This window comes from Brassica rapa, chromosome A08, assembly GCF_000309985.2.
Source record: "Brassica rapa cultivar Chiifu-401-42 chromosome A08, CAAS_Brap_v3.01, whole genome shotgun sequence".
Taxonomy (NCBI): Eukaryota; Viridiplantae; Streptophyta; class Magnoliopsida; order Brassicales; family Brassicaceae; genus Brassica; species Brassica rapa.
Genome location: NC_024802.2, coordinates 9625318 through 9648027, shown reverse-complemented (window position 1 = coordinate 9648027; position 22710 = coordinate 9625318). Strand labels below are relative to the sequence as shown.

Sequence of the window (22710 nt, the reverse complement as noted above, 5' to 3'; positions counted from 1 at the left end):
ACTAAATGAAAGCAAATTTGTAATTCTCTCAAGAACGAAAAGGTTGGTTTGTAGCTTACCATATTATGAAGTACTATACTTCTTCTGTACTGAATCAGATTATATGCTATAAAACTTGATTTTGAAGGATGATATACAAGCATAGTCACCAGGATACTCGACCATGAGTCGATTTCAAAATGTGTTGCTCTTTTCTCATGCTGTAAAAAATGAGCATTTCTTTCGCTAATGCTTGGCAGAATCTTGTATCATCGTTTCTGGGTTTACACGAATCCAACGATTATGTTTCTTATGATGGGACAATAATACGGAGAACTGGATATTGTAAAGAATAAAATTGATAAGATTATACCAAAAATTAAGAAAATGATGATATAACTGCTGAGTCGATATATTATCTCTTTCCCCTATATATTATGACAATATGTGACCAGCATTAAACACTACTAATGTCTCCGGTTTTCACTGTAACCATCAAATCGGTTACACAATTTTATAACTGAACCGTTTTAAAATATTCGTACACCATGGACTACCAAACTATATAAATTATTTGACCCACTTTTGACTTTCAAAACCTGTCGCCTATCTATACTTTTAGACATCTAAGACACCACAGCTTATACGATATAAACCGTATTTAAAGGTATTTTTACCATGTTTGTTTTATTATATCCTACCCTCGTTATATACGAGTAAATGGATCTATTGGTTCGACCACAAGTCTGGTTCGGATATAAAAATTCAATAAAAAACATTGTACAAGACTGAAATAATAATAATAGAACACTTTTTAAATATTATAGATATATAATAATAGTTATAAATTCATTTAATATTTTGTTTTATGGTCAACAAAAAAATATCCACGCTTTTTAAGAGTCAAAATCTATACTATTATTTGCGAAGTAAATTTTCGCAACGGAGCTCCCACATTAAAAGTTAGAGTGGTTAATATCGATTATACCCTTAATGAATTAAATATATAAATTAGTAACAAATAAAAACGAAATTTTAATTAATTTGATTAGATAATTGATTAATATTAAGAATAGTAACAATTATCCAAAATCTGAAAATATAATTAAAAAGAAGATAATTTCTGTATATATTGTATTGTTATCTGTAAAAGTATTTTAGTAAAACTTAAAAATATAAATTATATAATTAAATATTAATCTATACTATTATTTGCGAAGTAATTTTTCGCAACGGAGCTCCCACGTTAAAAGTTAGAGTGGTTAATATCGATTATACCCTTAATGAATTAAATATATAAATTAGTAACAAATAAAAACGAAATTTTAATTAATTTGATTAGATAATTGATTAATATTAAGAATAGTAAGAATTATCCAAAATCTGAAAATACAATTAAAAAGAAGATAATTTCTGTATATATTGTATTGTTATCTGTAAAAGTATTTTAGTAAAACTTAAAAATATAAATTATATAATTAAATATTAATCAAATAAAAATTTTAATTATATAATTAAAATATAATATTGAGTTATTTTAATAATGAATATAGTGTACAAAGAACTTTTCAAAAATTTATGAAAATGTTTAAGCCCGCATCGCAGGCAAAACACCTAGTCTATAGTAAATTAAAACTCAAAACTTCTTATCAGTGTAATAAACCTCGGACAAACCCTTATGTCTTAGAAAATAAAAGAGTTTGAGTAAAACGGTATCGATTTTCCTTTTTGTCAACAATATAAACTTAAATAACTAAAGGCAACCGGGAACATGTGAAATCAAATGAGTAAAGGAAATCGTGTACTTACACGAAACAAAGAAGAAAATCAAATATCTTTATTGTCTGCCTTTTCCTATAAGAAAATTACTAGATTTTTATTGAAATCAAATATCTTTATTGAAATCGCGGGATTATTTTCCAACAAAATTTTAATTTTTGATATTTTATTTTTTGTTGTGTTAATATTATTATTTTTGGCACATATATACTATAATTATATTAAATTTTAACCCATTCTAAAGATATACTATGTAAACATATATTAAATATTCTAATATTTTTGTAATATTTTTTATTTTTGGTATGTATATGTTTTGGATGCCATAAATATTATAATAGTTTATCGTATATAAAATTATTTTGATTTAAATTATGTAATATATAATAAAAATAAACTAGTCTAACCCAATAAATTTTCATGTTTATCAATTATTCAAAAAAAAACAAATTACTTCATTTTTTTCTAACTATATTTCAAAATACTAAACAAACGTTTTTTGTAGAATTATCAATACTATGAAAATAGTAATCATTTTATTTAAATAAAATTTATCAATACTATGAAAATAGTAATCATTGGTTTAAATTTCCAACTAATTTTATATTGTAACCTGAAAAGACAAATAAAGAAATATTTGTGCTGTAAAATGTGATATGTTAGTTTAAATAAAGAGCAATTCTCTCAAATAGACCTTTTTAAGTTTTTGTCACAAAAATATATCCCAAAAACTAAAAAGACCAAAATAACATTTTTTATTTTAAAAATTTTAAATTTTTTAAATTTTTTTAAAGTTGAAATCCTACCCTCAAAACCCTACTCCTCGACCCTAAACCCTAAACTCTAAATTATAAACCCTAAACCTTAAATTAACCTTAAACCCTAAACCCCACCCCTTAACTCTAAACTCTAATGTCTAGATTAATTAACCCTACATAAGTGTATATTTACTTCTTTTGATAAAATATTAAGTCTATTTTGGTCATTTTTATTCTTAAGGTCTATATATGTGACAAAAACTTTTTTATGTCTATCTTTGGAAATTTCTCTTAAATAAATCCATAAACTATTTAATACTAAAAAGACCTAAATAATAGCAATAATTAATTGCTTAAGTATAAGCGTAGTAAACACTTGTTATTTACAAATAATTTAAACAAACTTGTATATGTAAACAAAATTAATATGTTCAAAAGATTTGTTTCCTTATTAAATGGGTGAAATTAATTAAAACAAATCCTAAAAATAAACAATGGCATGACAATGTAAATAAATTGAAAATCAATGGCAAAATCCTAATAGAGATTTTACTTTAATAGTACAGATAGTGCATCACCAAAACCACATTCTTCCCTTATCATTTAGCTAATACATTTTTTATTTTATTTTTAAACTTATGCTTTTCAATTATTTCCATAAATATATAATACACTCTCTGTTTTATAATATAAGAAGTTACGCTACAGTTGCATACATGATGATTGGATGCACTTATTTAGTCGATGTAGAATATGTTCAATACACGACATGTCATTTTTAGGACATAATGCAAAAATGTCATTTCAATGATTCAAGACCCGACAATATGGCCAAATTAACTTTTGGATCGAACTGGCAGATATCTCTACAAGGAAGATTACATAACTTTCGGAAGGAACCAAAACCGGACATCAAACTTTTTAGGTAAAATTGCACGCTCTTTTCATAGAAATTTTGTTTTTGTTGATTGTTTTATTTTGGTATGGATTCCTAGACAACCTTAAATTTTAATAATAAAACTAGATTTCGACCCGCACAACCGCGCGGGTGTTTATTTTCACTTTATAAACATATACATCTGTTTTTACATTATTATTGGTATATATTTTTTATTAATTAATCATATATTTAAAGTTTTTATACTTTTTTAGATACAATAATTTTATAGTGTGCATGTTTGTCTATTCAATTAAATTTTTTGAACTATTACATGTAATTGTGACTTATATATTTATCTTATTAGATTTTCTCACTAATATATGCAAAGTTCAACAAATTTAAATATTATTTGTATTTATATTCTTTTATTGAAATAGAATATTACCTGTAATTTTTTAATTAAAATTATAAGTAATATAAATAAATATTTTATTATTTAGTAATTTTATTTGTATTTATGAACATATTAAAATATTAATCTACACTAATATTTGAATATTATTACGATTGAATATTAAACTAAAAACACTGATATCTGTTTTTAATATGTTAAATTAAAAAAATTTCATGATATAATATACATAGAAATTCATGGTGAGATGAAACTATTTTCTAGTAACTACCGGAAGACTCCATCAATTTAAGTTTAGTGAAATTTTTAAATCTACGACCAATATAGTTGCGGGCAAATAATATACCCGTAATTTGAATTTAGTAACTTTTTGAATTATATTATTTAATATTGGAATAGATTTTTTCTTTGATATTATGCTGATTGTTTTCCAATAATGTTACAGTAACAGAATTATAGGATTATACCATTTAGATATGATTTTTGTAACAAACAACAAATATTGTTGCTGTTAAATGAATATACCCGTATTTGATGTTTTATTATTTTGAATACAGCTAACTTCATCTTCTCCAAATGATGTCTGTGTTTCAGTATATAAAAATTAAAGATCATATAATACAAAGAGAACAATAACTCAAATAAGACTAACACAAGTGCAACAATAAATTCAAAGAGCATCCTAACTCAAATATCATTGAAGCATGTTTACTAAAAATAAAACACTGTTAGTAACAAAGTTAGTTTGGTCAAGCATTGTCATAGAAGTTATGGCCATGAGATACGTTTATCTGTATATGGTTAAATATAGTACACGATTAAGTATTTAATGAAAACGACAGAGACATATGAAATAAGACTATCATAAATTTATGAACTAATGTATACTTTTAGTAACATTAAATGTATGGTCATTCATAATAAATCTGGTCTATGAGACACATGTCATTGATTTTTTATATAGTAAAAAGAAATCATCACGATTAATAAAAGATGAGTTGATAATGTGAGATTTTAGGTGACATTAATTTGAAAATAAATGACAAAACAATTAATATGATAAATGTAACATGACTTTCTAGTAATAGGTCCATTTTAAAAAAAATCACACATGAATCAAGATCGTGACTTCTGTTTTAATATATAAGATAATTTTTTGATGTAAAAGAAGAAGTTATGCCTAAAAATACAAATATTTAAAAAAAGATTATGCCTAAAAACACAAAGATTAAAAAACATACTTTAAAAGGAAACATCAGTCATAGTATATATTAAAAATAATCCAACAATCATAAAAATATTGTAAAATGAAATTGGTTGAACAATTTTTAATAAAGTTAAAATTAGCGTAGAAATTTCAACAATCATATATTTTGAAAAACCATATATTATGAAATGGAAGAAGTATATATTAAGAAATCTATAATATAAATGTCCGTTTTAAACTTAAGAACAGAAATTTCCAATCACACTTAATCGATTTCTGACCAGATTCATCATCGACATTTTGTGTTTCAAATGTGAAATGTTACATAAATGCTTCTGTGACTAATGCCTCATAACCCAAATTAGTCAGTTATACACAACATTTCAGCCAAGCTCCACAATCAAGTCCTCTCTCTGTATCTTCATCAACACGCTTCATTCCTCCTCCTCCCATTAGCAACTCTTTAACCTTTTTCCCCAGTTCATTTAGCTCCTGGTGCTTTATACTTCAGCTGCAAGAATCAAAACTGACCCATTATGTAAAAATTGAGACTTTTGATCCAGTTGACCACAAAGATTGAAACTTTTGATGTAATTGACACCAAATTGAAAATTGATGAATCTTTTCAACGATCAGCTATATGGGTACGGTTTAGGACAGAACCTTATCCATATTAGAATCAGGTTCAGACAAAGGTTAGGGTTTTTTCTTTGTAAGAAAGAGGAAGAGGGAGAGTCTTATACATGGGATCAGGAAAGCCATAGAAATCGTGGATGGTGGAGTTTCTGGGAACAGTGTTGACGTATGGAAACTCGGTGTCCCAGTGAGCAGAGATGACAAAATTGAAGAACTGTCTTGCTTCTAACTTATCATCAATGCTCAATGTGGGAGATCCATGCGATAAGAAGAATGTTTGATCCTTCACCAGCCAATGCTCCACTCTCAGCATCTTTAGTCCACCTTTTCAAAATATATGAGGCTGGATGCTGGCGAAACCGCACATCTGCGGAATCATCAAAGCATGCCGACAGAGAAACCCTTTGTATTCAAACAGCAAAGTTCTGACTTAGTTTTGCTCCACGTTACAAGATATTGTTGTCTCTCTCACAATCTTGAACTCTAAATGTTGATATCTGTTCATTTTTTTTCTCCTTTCTAGGTGCCATCTTCTTCGCTTAAGGCGAGGGAGACTTCAATGCAGGTTGATTATCGAAATCACCAACAGATTCCTCTTTGTACCTTGTTCTGTGCCTCAAGAACTCTTTAAGCGTTATTTTCTTATGGACGTAATTATCAATGAGTAAAACCTTCTCGATGCTTGACATCCTTGTGATGCGTCTGTCCACACTATTCTTTTCCCTTGGAAGACTCTTTTCGATGCTTCAAGCTGGGAGCAGCTTATGTGTTGTCACATGGTTCCCGAATTTCAGCTGGCATTGCAAGAGTTGCAGATAAACCCGGCAGACCAAAAGATTATTCCCGGAGGAGGGGAGCTTTCAGCAAACAAGAGGATTGAAATCCAGTTCAAGCGTGGTTTAGATATGACAAGGGGCAAGGGAGAACATAAGTTATCTCAAGGCACAAGAGCAGATCTAGGCAGTTCAAAAGCCGTGTTAAGAAGCATGCTCAGATGGACGGATGAGTTTATCATCTTAAACAAAATTTATCAGTTTTTAAGATGAATAAGGGAAGGAGAACTTTAATGTTTCTTCAAAATTCATATACTATTTGTCCAAGTTGGAAAAACAATATCTGGCAATGGGAATATAGATATATGTCTACATAAAATGCATATCAAATACGTCAAACAAATACGATTTGGCATGTTTTTGAACCTCTGAAAGAAAGTGACAAATCTTGTTTTGCCATCTCAAGTTTCTCCTCTTCTTGCTGACAAAACGATGGCCCAAACAAGATTTTAGCAACCTTTAAGCACCGAGCATTTCTCAAGATATATTTCACCAGATCTATCTCTTCTTGTGATCCACATACACCACTGTCCACTTGAAAGTTTCAAGACTTGCCAATAAACATGTAGGCACACAATCCAGTTGATTCTGCCAGGAAACCGGTGCATCCACTCTAGAAGATGTATGATCCTAAAATTGAAAAAAAAATAAAGAGTTATGTCTTAAATATTACAGTAAATTATAACACCAAAAGGATAGATCTATCGAAGAAACTTACTTCATTCAGATAGATCTCAAGGTCTCGTAACAAAGGAGAATCTTTGAGTAACCGGACAAGTAATTTTGACCAATTTGGACCACATGAACATAGCTTTAGATGCTGAAGCTGGTCAAATACAATACCCTCATGATATAAAGCCTGCACATAATAACAAAGGCTTCAGCATCAATAAAACCTGGTTTGGTGTTCTAAAATGAGGTAGATAGATAGATAGATGGGAACTTGTTACCTCCTCATCAGCATTGACTCTAATGCATAATGAAAGCCTCTTAACAGATCTGATCGATCTAACAAACTTGTTGATATCAGGGTATGTCGATTCAATATCTGCCTCCTCCAACTTAGGCGTATCTTCAAAATAGTACGAGTAATTACTATTATCATCACGTGCATATTCTTCTAAATAATCCAGAATTTTGAAATACATCAAAGAAGGAGTGTTTATCACAAGCCCTTCAAAATGATATCCTCTAGATATCTTTAGGGTTAGTCTCTGCAGGGACGGGACAATTACACTCAATGTAAATGGACTATTATTGTCTTCATCATTACGTTCCAGAACTAGATCCTCAAGAACAGGGCAATGAGAAAGAAGTTGGTGAAGAGATTTTTCATTTGAGTAGACCATACATCCAAGGATCAAAAATTTCAGGGAGGGGAGATAAACCATACGAGGAACATTCACGAAAATCGGGCCTGTAAGTTCCAAGATCACCAGCGATTTACAGGTAAACAAATTACTCGGTAATCTAGCAAATTTATAAGGCATAGATACAAGTGTGACACTTAACTCACGGACGCATCTAGTCACTGCAATTAAAACCAACTTCTCGATACTGTAGGCTCGGTATGATCTGCCGTATACGTCAAAGTTGAGACGTAATCTTTCTATGACTGGAGCTTTATGTAATGGCAGACTCAAATCAATAAAGGAGTATAATTTGTAGCGTTCTCCCGGCGAGTATTCGCTATCATCGTACTCAAGTTTAGGCAACCACATCCAAAGAAACTCCCATCGCTTAGATAAAATACTTGTGCTTACGGCAACTTTCGTTGGAAGAAACGTTAGTACCTTCAAGAGCAAGTCATCAGGTAATTGACTGATCTTGTCGTCCATATCTTCACAAAGATCTCCAAGGTTCTCTTATCGTTCAGAGAATACGAGAGTTAGGTTTTGTCCGGTGAATAGGCAACAAGCAAGAGCAGACGCAGACTAATATAATAGATAGAGGAACGGAAGAAAAATCTTAAAATCGTCTTCACCAGGGCCGGATGTAATATATTTAGGTCAGAAAATGTATTTAGGCCTTCAATTATTATATACTAGGTGTTTTGCCCGCACATGCGGGTATAATCATCTTACGAATACTTATTATTTTATATCTTATTAATCCAAAAATCAGCATTATAAACTAATATTTAATTATAAACTGTTTTATATCTTAGTTTTTTAATTTTATAATAAAAAATATTGTTTTCAGATAGCAACACAATATATATAAGAATTCTCTTAATTTTTAAATCTATTTTCACAATTTTATTATATTAGTTTATACCTAATTATTTAATATCTAATTATTTAATATAACATATAAATTTAATATTAAATAAATAAAATGCGTGTTTTATTATATATAAAATTCATTATAGATTTTGTGAAAATTAATAAATACTCAGTTATAAACTAATGATAAGTCAATGACCTATATAAAAGCTTAAAACCTAATAAAATATGACAAATAAGAAAATAAGAATTTTAATATAACATATAGATTTAAATATTATTAAATCAAAATTAGTTTTTAATTATATATAAAATTCATTACAGATATTTTTTAAATTAATAAATTAGTGATTCAGCTAAAAATTATTAATAAATGAGTGACTAAGCTAAAACATAAATAAAAACATGAAAAATAAGCAAAATTGACTAAAATCATGGAAAACATGACAAATAAGCAAAATCAAAATAATTATATATCTAATTACATATTTTATAGTTATATTATTTAAATTAATAAATTATGGATTCAACTAAAAACTATTAATGAATTAATGACTCAGCTTAAACCTAATTAAAACATGACAAATAAGCAAAATTACTTAAAATCATGAAAATCATGACAAATAAGTTAAATTACTTCATAAATAATAGTATAGATTCTTATTAAAATTAAGGAAATTTTCCTTGGTATACTTTAACTTAATTATTTTGAGGGATGAAAATATAAAAGTCTAAATTAATAAATTAGGTTTCTTTTAAATTAATGACACTAGATTATTATGAAAAATAGATCTTTAGTTCCGTAGTTTATTATTCACATATTATCATTTAAATTATTAAATTATATTTTAAGATCTGTATTCAACAAGTCAAATTTATATTTCTTTTGTAAAGTTTAGAAGGATATTGATCAATAATATGTATATTATCTTCATAAAATTTTGGAAATTTTTCATAAATGTGTATTTAAAAGTATATTCTTAAATGTGAATTCATGAAACTTTCTGAGGTGTTATTGTTTTATATATTATGATTGATTTAGAAATCCATATAGTATTTATAAATTCAAGTAAAATATGCAAATCTGAGAGGTTTTTCCTCGGATTTGAGTCTTTGTATTTTTAACTAAAAAATCTAAACAAATCCATTCAAATATATTCGTAAATCCGTACGATTGAATAACACTTGATTTGATATAGAATTTATGAATCATTAAACCAATAACACATGATTTGAATACAGATTTGAAAATCACAGAACCAATTACACTAGATTTAGTTAGAATTTTCAAATCTATTAAAATACAACAACTAATAACCGCTATGAATATAAATATTTATGAATACATTACTGAATTTAAATTATTAACAATTTTTAAATATGCATAACGGCTTCCTAAAGTTTTTTTAAAGACCTTCATGAATTTGATATCTAAATTTTATAAAGATATTATACATATATAAAAGGATCTTTGTAAATTTTCAAAATATATTATACATTAAATAATATTCTTTTTAATATTCATATAAATTAAATTCACAAAAATGTCATACACATTTATGAAGAACTTCCAAAATATACAAACAAGTTACATTCAATAAATTGATTTACACATTTATGAAGACATTGCTAAATTCAGAAAAATGTTTTTTACAAATTCAAGAAGATATCATATAAGTTCAGGTACGTGTTCGGTGGCTTTAGTTTATTTTGCTATCCCTTGGTTTGTTTTCTTTGGCTTCTGCGGTTAGGAGGAGCCAGGCTTTGGCAAGCCCTACCAATTTCTACCAAGCCCGTGAGTCCTTAACAAGGAATCTTAGTGCACTACAAGAAAACATCGGGATACTGAGGGAAAAAATCGTCGGTATGTCGTCGGAATAACGCTATTCCGACGACATACCGACGAAAAAAGTCCTCGGAAATTCATACTTCCTCGGAATTCCGTCGGAAATTTCCGACGGAATTCCGAGGAAACAAAATTCCGAGGAAACTCCGAGAAACATATGTTCGTTGGAAGGTTCCTCGGAATATACCGATGGAATTTCGATGGTCCAATCCTCGAAAGTTTCGACAAAACATTCCTCGGAATTTTCCGAGGGAATGGAGTTCCTCGGAAAATTCCGAGGGAGTTTTGTCCCTCGGAATTTTCCGAGGAACTCCGTTCCCTCGGAAAATTCCGAGGGAAATATGTTCCTCGGAATTTTCCGAGGGAAGAAAGTTCCTCGGAATTTTCCGAGGAACACCATTCCCTCGGAATTTCGAAATTTTTTTTTTTTTTTTTAAATTTAAATTTTTTAAATTTAAATTTAAAAATTTAAAATTAAAATTAAAATTGAATAAAACATTAAATAAAACATAGTAGATAATATTCAAAGTTAAATAAAACATTCAGAGTTTTTGGTAAAAAAAAAAAAAACTACGGGTCTTGGATGTTCGGGAACACCTCGTTCGGGTACATCCTCTTCATCATCTCCATCATCTGCTCGTTGAGCTTCTTCTGGGTCTCATAGCCCGCCTATTGAGCTGCCATCTGGGTCTCCAACGCAGATATCCGATCATCCTTGTCCTTCAGCTGAGCCGTAAGAACTTCCGGATCAACATATGGCGGTGGTGCAGAAGAAGGAGCAGCCGACCGGGAGTGACGACCCAAACCGACCATACGTCCCTTCTTCTTTGGAACCGACTGAAATATAAAAAACCAAATTTAGATAATATAAATTGATGATAAAATAAAAATCAAGAAATAAATAAATTGAACTTTTAAAAAAAAAACTTACCGATTCAACGATTTCGTTGATTCGAACCCGGGACAAGTTGGTCGAAGCCGTCGAATCGTCATCATCGGTTTGAAGCTGAGACACTTCGTCGTACACCTGAGTTTGGACCAGGTCGACCACGTCCCTCACAAGACCATCATCAATCTGACCGGTCTTCTTGTTGGTATACGCCCTTTTCATTAGGGCGAGATCATCAACCGGCTCGCCCTCATTTTCTTCCGCCTTGAAAAAAAAATAAATTAAACAAACATTAGAAATTTGAAAAAATGCATAAAAAATAAAATTCTGAAACTTAAATAATTAAAGAAAAAGCGGTTGAACTTACCATGCGATCCGCGGGAGTGGCAATAGATTGGGCACCCAAGTTATGCTTGTAGATGCCCTTCCCTTTACGGTCGCTCCTGCGGTTGTTGGAGTTGGTGGAAGAAGTTTCTTTCGTCTCTTCCTTTTCCCAATGCTCACACAACTCCTTCCATACCGTGTCGTTCATCGACTTTGGGACCTTTTAATTTAAAAAAAAAAAGTTTAATAATTTAAAAAATAGTTTAATAAATTAAAAATTGTTAATAAATTAAAAACTACCTTGTTTACTTCCCATTTCTTCTTCCACTCGTACATCTGCTTCCCATAGTTGTCCATAACTTTATGGACAAAATGGTTATAGATAGAGAGCGTATCATCGGAATTCCAGTTGAATTCTTGCTGAAATAGTTTAAAAATAGTTTTTAAGCACAAAAATATAAATAGTTTAATAATTACAAAAATAGTTTTAATAAATAAAAAATAGTTTAATAAATATAGAAAATAGTTTAATAATTACAAAAAAAAAGTTTTAATAAATAAAAAATAGTTTAATAATTAAAAAAATAGTTTTTAAAATATTTAAAATGTTTAATAAATATAGAAAATAGTTTAATAATCACAAAAAATAGTTTTAATAAATAAAAAATATAAGTAAAAATTTTGAATACTTACCGCAAACTGACGAAACCACAGATGCTGCTTCTCGACGGGGAAGTGAGTGAAAGTCGGATGTCCCTTGTCGAGGGCAGAGTACATCATACGGTTGATCCATGCGCTGATCCCGTTCCCGGATCGGTTGAACCTAATAAAAAGAACAAATTATTAATAATCAATCAAATTTTAAGGAAAAAAAAAAAGTTTAATTACCATGTTTGACCATGTCCATGTGGATACTCAGTGAGATAGGGAAGATGGTCACGACCGGGCTGTCGAACCAACTCCGCAACACTCATCACTCCCGGAGGACCCGTAGGAGCAGGAGCGGGTATAGCAGCGGGAGCGGGAGCAGCAGGAGCGGGTAATGGAGAAGGAGATGTATGGTAGGAGCTGTGGGGCGAAACGGAATCCTGAACATGGCTGGACGAACCCCGAGACTGGCTCCCCATATACAAACAAGTTACATTCTTTTTAATATTCTTTTTAAATAATATTCTTTTTAATATTCATATAAATTAAATTCACAAAAATGTCATACACATTTATGAAGAACTTCCAAAATATACAAACAAGTTACATTCAATAAATTGATTTACACATTTATGAAGACATTGCTAAATTCAGAAAAATGTTTTTTACAAATTCAAGAAGATATCATATAAGTTCAGGTACGTGTTCGGTGGCTTTAGTTTATTTTGCTATCCCTTGGTTTGTTTTCTTTGGCTTCTGCGGTTAGGAGGAGCCAGGCTTTGGCAAGCCCTACCAATTTCTACCAAGCCCGTGAGTCCTTAACAAGGAATCTTAGTGCAGCTGTAATAAAGTGCGACCATTTCGTTTCTCCTTCTGTCTTGCTAGTCGGGTTTAGGTTAGGTACCGTACTTATGTCTCATTCCTCATTTGGTGTGTTTTGTTTCTTTAGCTTGTTTGTTTCTTTCTTCTGCTACTAGTCTCATCACTTGTAAAAAGCGATGTGTTATTGTATATAATTTATGTCCTCAATTTTGTTTGTAAGTTGGCTGATACATGTTCTAAGCCTTGTCAATTATTATTTTTTTTCTGTGTGATACCCATAATTAAGGCCATTACAACCTAAAGAGCAATGAGTGAGGCGCCAGCTGGAGCTTCGAATGATGAGAAATGCCTGACATGTAATCTCCCTCTGGATCTGCCACGACCGGCTTTAGTGGTGGAAACTCCCTCCGTCTACCATACAAGGGGGCTTGGCAGTTACTTGTGCTGCAAGTAATAGTTATAAATCCTAAATATAATTATCTCTTTATTGTATATATATTTCATGTATTTTTTTTCTTTCCGGTATGTGTGACATTGATGAGAAATCGAGATCTACGGTTAAACCCAAAATATTGCAGGAAGAATCTACTTGGCTACGATGGAGCTATGGGTTATGTCCGAGATTGGTTTGATATTAAAAAAGTCGCTTATTAAACAAATGTTTATGCTTATGTGTAGTTTACTAAAAATTATGCGTATAAATGAAATGTTTTGATTGGTTTTCTACTTTTTTCATTAATTGACATGGCAGTCTCACATGATTCTAAAAATCTGATGTGTCATTCTCTGGAGAGAACCTTGTGTTATTATTGTGTTGATTCATCCCTTATCTTTTTATTATTTTTTTCGTAAAACGGTCCGCATATTTTACTTAATATCAAAATAAAATAATATTTTTTTTTACCTGAACAGAATATATTGAACTGAAATATATATATACAGAAGTAAGGAGTTTTGGTAAAAATTAATAATAAGAAAAAGATAATATATTAAGAATAATTTAAAAAAACAACTAAGAGCATCTCCAACACCACTCTATTTTTCACTCTAAAATAGAGTTTAGAGTAAAAAATGCTCCAATGGCACTCTATTTACCACTCTATAATAGAGTGAAAAATAGGTTTACTCTAAATATAGAGTAATTTGTTTTTTTTTTGTTCATCTCTCTATTTTTTACTCTAAAATAGAGTACCATTGGAGCAAATTTAAACTCTATTATAGAGTTACTCTATTTTAGAGTAAAAAAATAGAGTAAGCCATTGGAGATGGTCTAAAGGAATTCTGGACCGGAGAGAAGGTCAAATGCATTTGAAGTCATTCCATTTTTCTTAGAAATAATGTGTTGACTGTGAATATTTTATTTTAGAAAACAAGCTCAGGTTTAGAGAGTGTACTACACTGGGCACTGGCAGCAGGCCCGTTCCTCCCTTAAGGCAGCTAAAGTACAAGCTTTAGGTAGTCGACAAAAAAAAAAAGTACAAGCTTTAGGCCACATAATTTTTTTAAAAAATTTAGGCCACATCTTAAATTTTGTATACAAGCATTTTTCATTTATTTTAGTTGATATTAATACCAAAACTGCATGATCCTCGTTTTTTTTACGAGTTTCCATTTTCTAATGTTATAGCTATCAAAATGACATTAAAAGAAAATTTAATTTATTTAACAAATAAAATAAAATTTTCCCAGCCAAGACTTTTAAAAACTTTGACCTTCTCGATGGACACACATAATTTTATCTTTGAGACGATGTTTTAAAAAAGACAAAAAAATTTCTATGAGGGCAACGTTTTTTTCAAATGCTTTAAGCCACCTAATTGTTTGGGACGGCATTGAGTGGCAGTTACAATTTACGTAAATGTTTGGAAATTTAAATTCCATATATTGTACACTAAGTTTTGTAATCATGTTATTATAATATACTAAGTTTTTTGTGGACTTAATAAGCACACAAAAAATTGTAGAAATTATATTATCAATTCAGAGCTATTAAAATAAATTATTCTTTTGTTTTTGAAATATTTAATAATAAATTTAATATTAATTTTTTAAATATGATAAAGTTTTTTTTTATTTTAATAAAATATCTTTTACTACGTAAATTTTTTGAAACAGTCATATATACATAAAACTATATACATAGATTTTTATTTATTTTAAAAAGACTAGAGCCGGGGTCCGCGCTTCGCGCGGATAATATGTTTTATTAAAGTAAATTTTTAAATTTTTGTAGTTTTAAGTATCAAATATTGGAAGTTAAGTTTTGTTCGTTGTAGAATTAACCATAGAGTTTTTGTTTGAATGCGATGCGGTGATCAGTTTCTTTTTTCTAAACAATAGTAAGTTTGAAAAATATATGGTTGTTTGCATTGAAGTGTAAATTTTAAAACAGTTGACTGGTGTCGGTTTCCGTCTTGTGGTTTGATCACATTTGGAGGTATGCCATCAGGCTTAGGATAACAGTTTATTTCTCTTTTGAAAGCGTTGTATGATATCTATGTCGTTGTCAAAGTAAAAGCGCGATCTTGGTATGGTTGTGAGTGATAGTTTCCCTGAAAAGTGAAATATTTATAAGCATTTAGTTAGACATAAACTTTATGTTTAGTTGATTACCTTCATGTAACCTTGGAATGATACTTGTGATAATTATGATTTGGTTTTTCTTGGTAGATATGCGATTTAACTCCCTAAAATTAGCCGCCTCATTGTCCCATATAGTTAGACGGACCAATTTGGATCTACAAAAAATTATTGTATTATATATTTATTGTTTAACACAATCCAATAATGATTTTTGTATATGTGTTGTGGTTATATAAATCACTTCCTTGGATGAGGCATATGCGGCCAACAACATCTGTGGGGAATAATTTGTTTTTAGCGACAAAAATAGAGAATTTATTTGTATGTGTGATAGGTATGGTTTTTTTTTTGATTTGGGAGGAAGTTGGTTGCACTTGCTAAGCTGATCAACTGGGGATAGCGTTGGGGCCGGAAAATGTATGAAGGAATCGGTGAAATGTTTTCTTGAATCAGTGTTATAGTTGTTGTCTCATTAATATTGATTAAGTATGGTTGAACGGTAAGCATGTACCATCGGTTATTGGGAAGAAGATTAAAATATTTAATGTGATAAATTTTTCCTTCCTCGAACCGTTGGTACATTGTGTCAGAAATAGGCACCCGCCATTCCATTTTTTGTCCTGTTGAGTGGTTAAAAGCAATTATTTGAAATGTTGTTAGAATAATTAAAAGTAAGTATTTTTAAGACAAACCTAGATGTCAAGATAAATGAAAGTTGTTCCTAGAAAAGCATTTTTATTTGTGTGATTTGTGATGGGCCACATCCTAATGATCCTAGCGATAATTGGTTGCGGTCCGAGGTTGTCGCTCCACTTGTTGTGAACTTCGGCTAGAATTACAAAAAGATAAATTGAAAACAAAAATAGAGAAAAATTGCAATTTAAAAATCAACTAAAAAAATTATTTAAATAAATTGTATTTTGAAAACGTATAATCTAAGACTATTACTTAATTATTATTTGTTTAATGTTTTTAAATATTTTTTAATTAAATTTTATATATCTAGGGTATAAGGGTCATTTTACCTATTAAATGAAAAAATTTGGTTATTCTATCAAAACTTTCCTTCTTTATCACAATTTTTTTTGGTTTGTTTTTTAAAACATATTATAAACAAATAAAATTTAATAATATATGAAAATAAAATTTCGGTTGTATAGGGTTTTTCGAGTTTTTGGTGGTGCTGGAAAATAATTGGTCATTGTGACTTTAATCGTTTTAAAATATAAAGTAAGTTTTAAAATATGCAATTAATATATGTTTTTTGTATGGTTTAAAACTAATAAGATGTAAATAATGAAGAATATATTAAAACTAAAAATATATATAACCAAATTTATGATAAACATAGTCAAACGGTTCATAATTTGTATGTTAAATTAAAAAACATCTTCTAGATAAAAAGAAAAATCTACACTTGTATTTGTGCATTAAATGAAAAAGGGAAATAATAGGAAAAGCTTCTTTGCAAACAATAGAGTGCATTAACAACTTGTATATTTTGTTTATTAGAGTTTTGGATAAATAATTAATATTTCAATAATAATAATGTTTTCATTCAAAAATGATAATATTTAAGTTGAAGATGAGATGAAGAGGAAGAGAATCACGATGAGATGGAGTCGGTGATTAGGGCTAGAGTGAGGATGAGTGATCTTTAGTTTTTAGAGAATTATATGTTTTAGGGCTTTTAGTATTAATGGGTTAGGGATTATGTTTTAGGGTCTTTAGTATATGAGTAATAATGGGTTAGGGTCTTTAGTATCTGAATAATAATGGGCTGTTAAAATGAAATGCTGAGAATGGTGTAAATAGGCTCCGAAATTTAGTAATAATGGGCTGCGAAAGTTGGTCTTTCAAACCAGTCCAGGATGACATGGCAGATTAGTTGGTTCTCAATTTTTTTGCCTATATGACACCTTTAAAAACTTCAATTTAGCTGCTTTTATTGACAATAGACGTGTTTGTAATACTTTCGCGGGGTCATTGACAATTAGACGTGTTTGAAATACTTTGATAAAGTAATAGGAAGTATTGTGGAGTGATTTGTTTGTTTTGTTGGAGTTGTTTATAATAAATTTTCATTTTGTGAAGAATTGTCAAATTCACTTTTCTTGTACTATCGACTTCAGCAAAAGGCACATGAATTTGTGTGTTTTAAAGATCAATCAAATTCTACTCTGTTTGGAAAAAGAAAAACAAAGTTTATGTTCAATATTTTGTTTGGCTGTAATGGACTTAACGTTAAAATATGTAAAACTTAAATCCATAGTTTTAAATAAAATTAAAATGGGCATGTTCCATGTTCTTTGATGAAGGAAAGCGGGTTTGGTCATGGAGCATTCACAAAGTTGCTCATCCTCTTACCGGTGAAAGCACACATTGAAGCTGACATGCAAACGAACCCTTTACTGCCTTTTGTTCAAACGTAAATATTCAGTTTAGGAAGATATGATGATGATAGATAAATTGATAATGATGGTCAGTGACTCAAAGTACTGTAAATTGGGTTATGGTTTGTTTTTTCTTTTTTTTGGTTTACTTAATCATCCTACTATATAAATGACTAAGATACATTTTATTGATAAATAAATAATGGAAACTTTGAATGACAACACATTCAGACCATAAAAGGAGCACAATTCATCAAATTTTATTATCTATATGCCTTTGGGACCCATAATCTCTATTGTATGCTTGAATCAGCCTCTGTTCCTCTGGTCTCAACACCTAACCTTGTCTTAACTTGAAGATCCACTTGAAAGAAACAACGTTCGTCTTCTCTAACAAAACTCACACTACCATTCATCTGCTCCAGCAGTTTCCGTGAAAGCTTAAGTCCTAAGCCATCAGGTGTGACCCATCAATTTCGTGTCTCAAACATATCACTTAGTATCTCTGAAGGAAGTCCTTTTCCAGGATGTATCATCCTACCATCAAAACAACATCAAACCTCAAGTTAAAAACACTCAAAATCTGTAAAACAGCTGCACTGTTTTGTGAAAATGGTCGGGTTGCAGGTTTCAGTGGACAAAACATGATATAGGGAAGCAATATTGTAGCCCAGAAGAAAATGGTATACAAATAACAAAACTACTGCTGTGAGAAAAGAAAAGGGATATGCATTTGATTCAGGGAAGACTTTCTTTTCTTTGGCAGTGGGGGGTAGAAAAACATACGATTCTTACCTGGTTAAAGAAACCATACATCAATGCTCTACAGTTCACATGGTATTCCGGAGATGATTTCGAATTCCCCGAGTCAAGAACTCGTTCCAAGCAAATATTTTCTTATAGAGAGCACCACCACTTTCATGGTCACATCACACACATATATTCTTCTGGAAACTACACATTATATTGAAAGAATAGCTGAAAAAGAAGTCTTTTGTAAGGTCCACCATACACAGGAGCTACACAGGAACCTCTTGTACCTGTTTATCAACACCAGATAAAGAAACGCAAGGGTTAAATGACTTGAGTTCATAAAAAGGTGGAAGGGTATAATAAATGAACACATGTAACTCACTCTCTTTTCACCAAACAGAAAAGAAAAACAGAAACTTTCTTCGACAATAAGCTTGGGACAGACAAAAAAAGGGAAAAAAATAGTAAAAGATATATAAAAACACCTGTTCTCGTCTCTTGAATTTGAAATGTTGCAAATCACGCTAGAATTTCGCAAAGAAATGATCTCACTCTTGGAGACTTCATACACCCTGTGACCACAAATTTGGCCTATCTCTCTTCTCTAAGTGATAACCAGCATGTAGTATGGTCCCAAAAACTTAATGAATCCTGAGACCACAAAAATGGGAAGAAAAAAAACAAATTGTGAGAACACGCTGTAAAAGTAAAACAATGTATGTTTCAGCGACCATAACTTGAAACAAAAGAACACAAACCAATGATGCCATAACAGAGAGTGACAAATTTGAGGCCGCCTGTGGCCTTGTTTTCTTTGTGTATCCGTTTAAGCAGCTCGTTGCATTCTTTTTTGGTATAGGCAGTGAAATCCTCACTGAGGTTAAGCTCAGACGCATCAAGCTGGTCTATCTTTAGTACTCTATATACTCCATTACCATTCCAACCAATCATATAGAAATTCTGAAGACAACTAAAAAGAATGGATAAGAAACTACATAAGCATGTAATCATGTGCTAATCAATTATATATGGTTTACTGATAAACTTTTATATTCAAGTTAGGACGGGATACCTCTCTCAATGTTCCTTGATGTTTAGCAAAAACCTCATTGTCCTTTATTTGAAGGTCAGACTTCTCAGATTGAAGCTTCTTGTAATCAGAAACTGAAGGACTTCCTAGCTTTTGCTGGATGAATCTGAAAGCAAAACCAAAGAAGGATACAATAGTAGGGGAGCATAAACAAATTATGAAATTATACTCTTTGACCTAACTCATATTAGGATAAAGTTAATAAAAGCTATCACCTGTGTAGAAGATTATAAGTCAGTAAGTTATGGTACTCTCTTAAAAACTAATATTCACCGGTTAGAAACAAAGTAGGTGTCCATGAACTTACTCTAAAGCAGAGGAAGGCTTGTCATTCTGCTCATACAAAGCAACCAGAACTACATTCGAAACCCACATTGCGTTCCAGAACATACAAAGGAGTACAAATCAAATTATTATGTCCGATCAAACTATTTGATACAGAAACTGTTGCGATTGGTTTTAGTGATGGTGTAATATAAAAAAAAAAGAAACATTACCTTTGGTGAAGAACTCCACTAACTCTAAATACTTCCTCAAAGCTTTTTTATTGGCTTCTTTCTCCTGATTTATGTAGAAACAAAAAAGTATATCAAAAACTAAAAGAAACAGATCTTTAAGGTCAACTCATTCTCTTCTTCCATCTCTTTTGCAAAGTGTCTTACCTTTTCATTTCCAGCTATGTCAGGCTACCCTCAGACGAGCAAAAGTTACAGTAACGGTGGTGCAAATCAACCGCCACCTCGTCAGCCACCTTACTCCTCCGGCAGAAACAATCTGTACGGCGGATTACGCAACAACGGCATCGGAGGAAGACATTTTGAGAATCTACGCTTGATAAAGAAGACAAACTGACAGAGGTTATGAAGATCCATTCTACTCTCAACCCTCTCCTATTTATAGATTTAACGTGAAGGAAACGGAGAGGTCGACATTGTTACTGGGTTTAGTATGAATAACAATTATCCCAAATTTAAAGAATACATTGAATGACAGGAGAGGTGAAGAGATGAGAGGAAGAACTTTAGTTTACAGATTAGAAAAACGGTGACGCTAGGTTGAACTGTGGAAGAATAATAACGATGAATCCCTAATCAAATTAAGTACAAAACCAGAGAATCATACCAAACTCCGAAATATTAGACCAAACCAAAACCGGTACGGAAATGGGGCCCAAAACATTAGTGACATGGCATATTGATTGGCTCATAATTTTTTTGCCCATGTGGCAAGGCTTAAGAACCAGGGATTTAGCCCCTTTTATATAGTGGGATTATGATGTTAATATTTTTGGATAACATTGTATAGAATTCTTTTAGATAATGATGATTATGAAATTAATGAATTTTTTAAAAAATTATGGGTAATTATATATATTAACAAATCTAATTTAATTATTTATTAAAGTTAATAAAGACTTCAAAGGCACTAATTTTAACGTAAGAGCAAAAAAATCATTGGCATAATATTATAATATTTTTAAATTTTTTGGCAACTCTTTTCAGAAATTATCACAATGAGTGATTTTGACTATCTAAAGAAACGTATTTTAAAAGATAGATGATTCATTTTTTCTTATGTGATATATATATATTAAATAAAATAGAGCTGATTAAATATTACTAAACCAAATATAATATAAATAGGGTTTTAGTGATTTAAACCCCCAGCTATTTTTAGATCAGATGGAAAACTCCAACTAAACTTCATGTTTTTAAACCTCCAACTATTAACCCGTTAATGTCGTTAACATTCGGTCAACAAAATCGTTTTATATGAACGGAGATCCGTTAAACTGAAATGCCGCGTTTCATTTAGTTACAGAAACAACACGAGATGCTTAAAATCCCTTGGATTTTAGCGAGTTAAACCCCTAACTATTTTTAGATTGGATGGAAAACTTTCAACTAAAACTTTATGTTTTGAACCCTAAACTATTGAAATGTTATTGTATGTAATCCTCCATCAATGGTGCCGTCTATTCTGAACAGAGACCCATTAAATTGAATGTGATGTTTCATTTAAGCACGTAGATGTTTAAAAATAACACGAAGGGTGCAAAAACGACGTGATTTTTTGTACCCGATTTTAAAATCCCCTCATGCGACATAACTCCCAGAAATCCCCGACTCAAAAACCCCCAAATCAGTAACCCTAATTGCGATAAGACTTCTGATTCTGAGAGTTTTGACTGATAGTATAGATTATTTCGAAATCCACATCTTCTTTTTCTGATCTTGTAATATATGTTTTCAAGTGTCATTGAGCATATTATATTATATTTTCATTTAAAATCTGATTAGTACACTAATATGTCAATATAATTTTTTTAATATATATATATATATATATATATATATATATATATATATATATATTTGTTTCAGATATAAGTTTCAAGAAAAACTGAATAAACAAATATATTTACGTGTATTTAAAACTGATCAGAAACTGAAAAATATAATGCTAAAAATTGGAAAAAATTCCTTATTTTTTCCTTCAACAAATAATGTATATGTTTCCTTATTTTAAAAGATTTTTTTTCTTACTTCCATGTTTTCGTAATTGTAAAAGATAATTTCCTTGTTTTTTTCAACAAATAATGTATATGTTTCCTTATTTTAAAAGATTTTTTTCTTACTTCCATGTTTTCTTG

At 30.4% G+C, this 22710-nt stretch overlaps 1 protein-coding gene and 1 long non-coding RNA gene across 2 annotated transcripts; both read right to left on the bottom strand.

The window, feature by feature from the left end:
• Nucleotides 1-3699: 3699 nt before the first annotated feature.
• Nucleotides 3700-8563, bottom strand: LOC108870613 (putative F-box/LRR-repeat protein At4g15060). The gene is given in 5 exon segments (XM_033278050.1): nucleotides 3700-7010; nucleotides 7013-7114; nucleotides 7203-7343; nucleotides 7435-8348; nucleotides 8542-8563. Coding segments are annotated over 5 exon segments (1371 nt in total). The 3' UTR covers nucleotides 3700-6818.
• A 7485-nt stretch (nucleotides 8564-16048) lies between these two features.
• Nucleotides 16049-19183, bottom strand: LOC117127448. The gene is made up of 2 exons (XR_004450454.1): nucleotides 19010-19183; nucleotides 16049-18751 (listed from the first exon to the last, which is right to left on the bottom strand). It is a non-coding gene; the product is annotated as an uncharacterized LOC117127448 (long non-coding RNA).
• Nucleotides 19184-22710: the final 3527 nt, after the last annotated feature.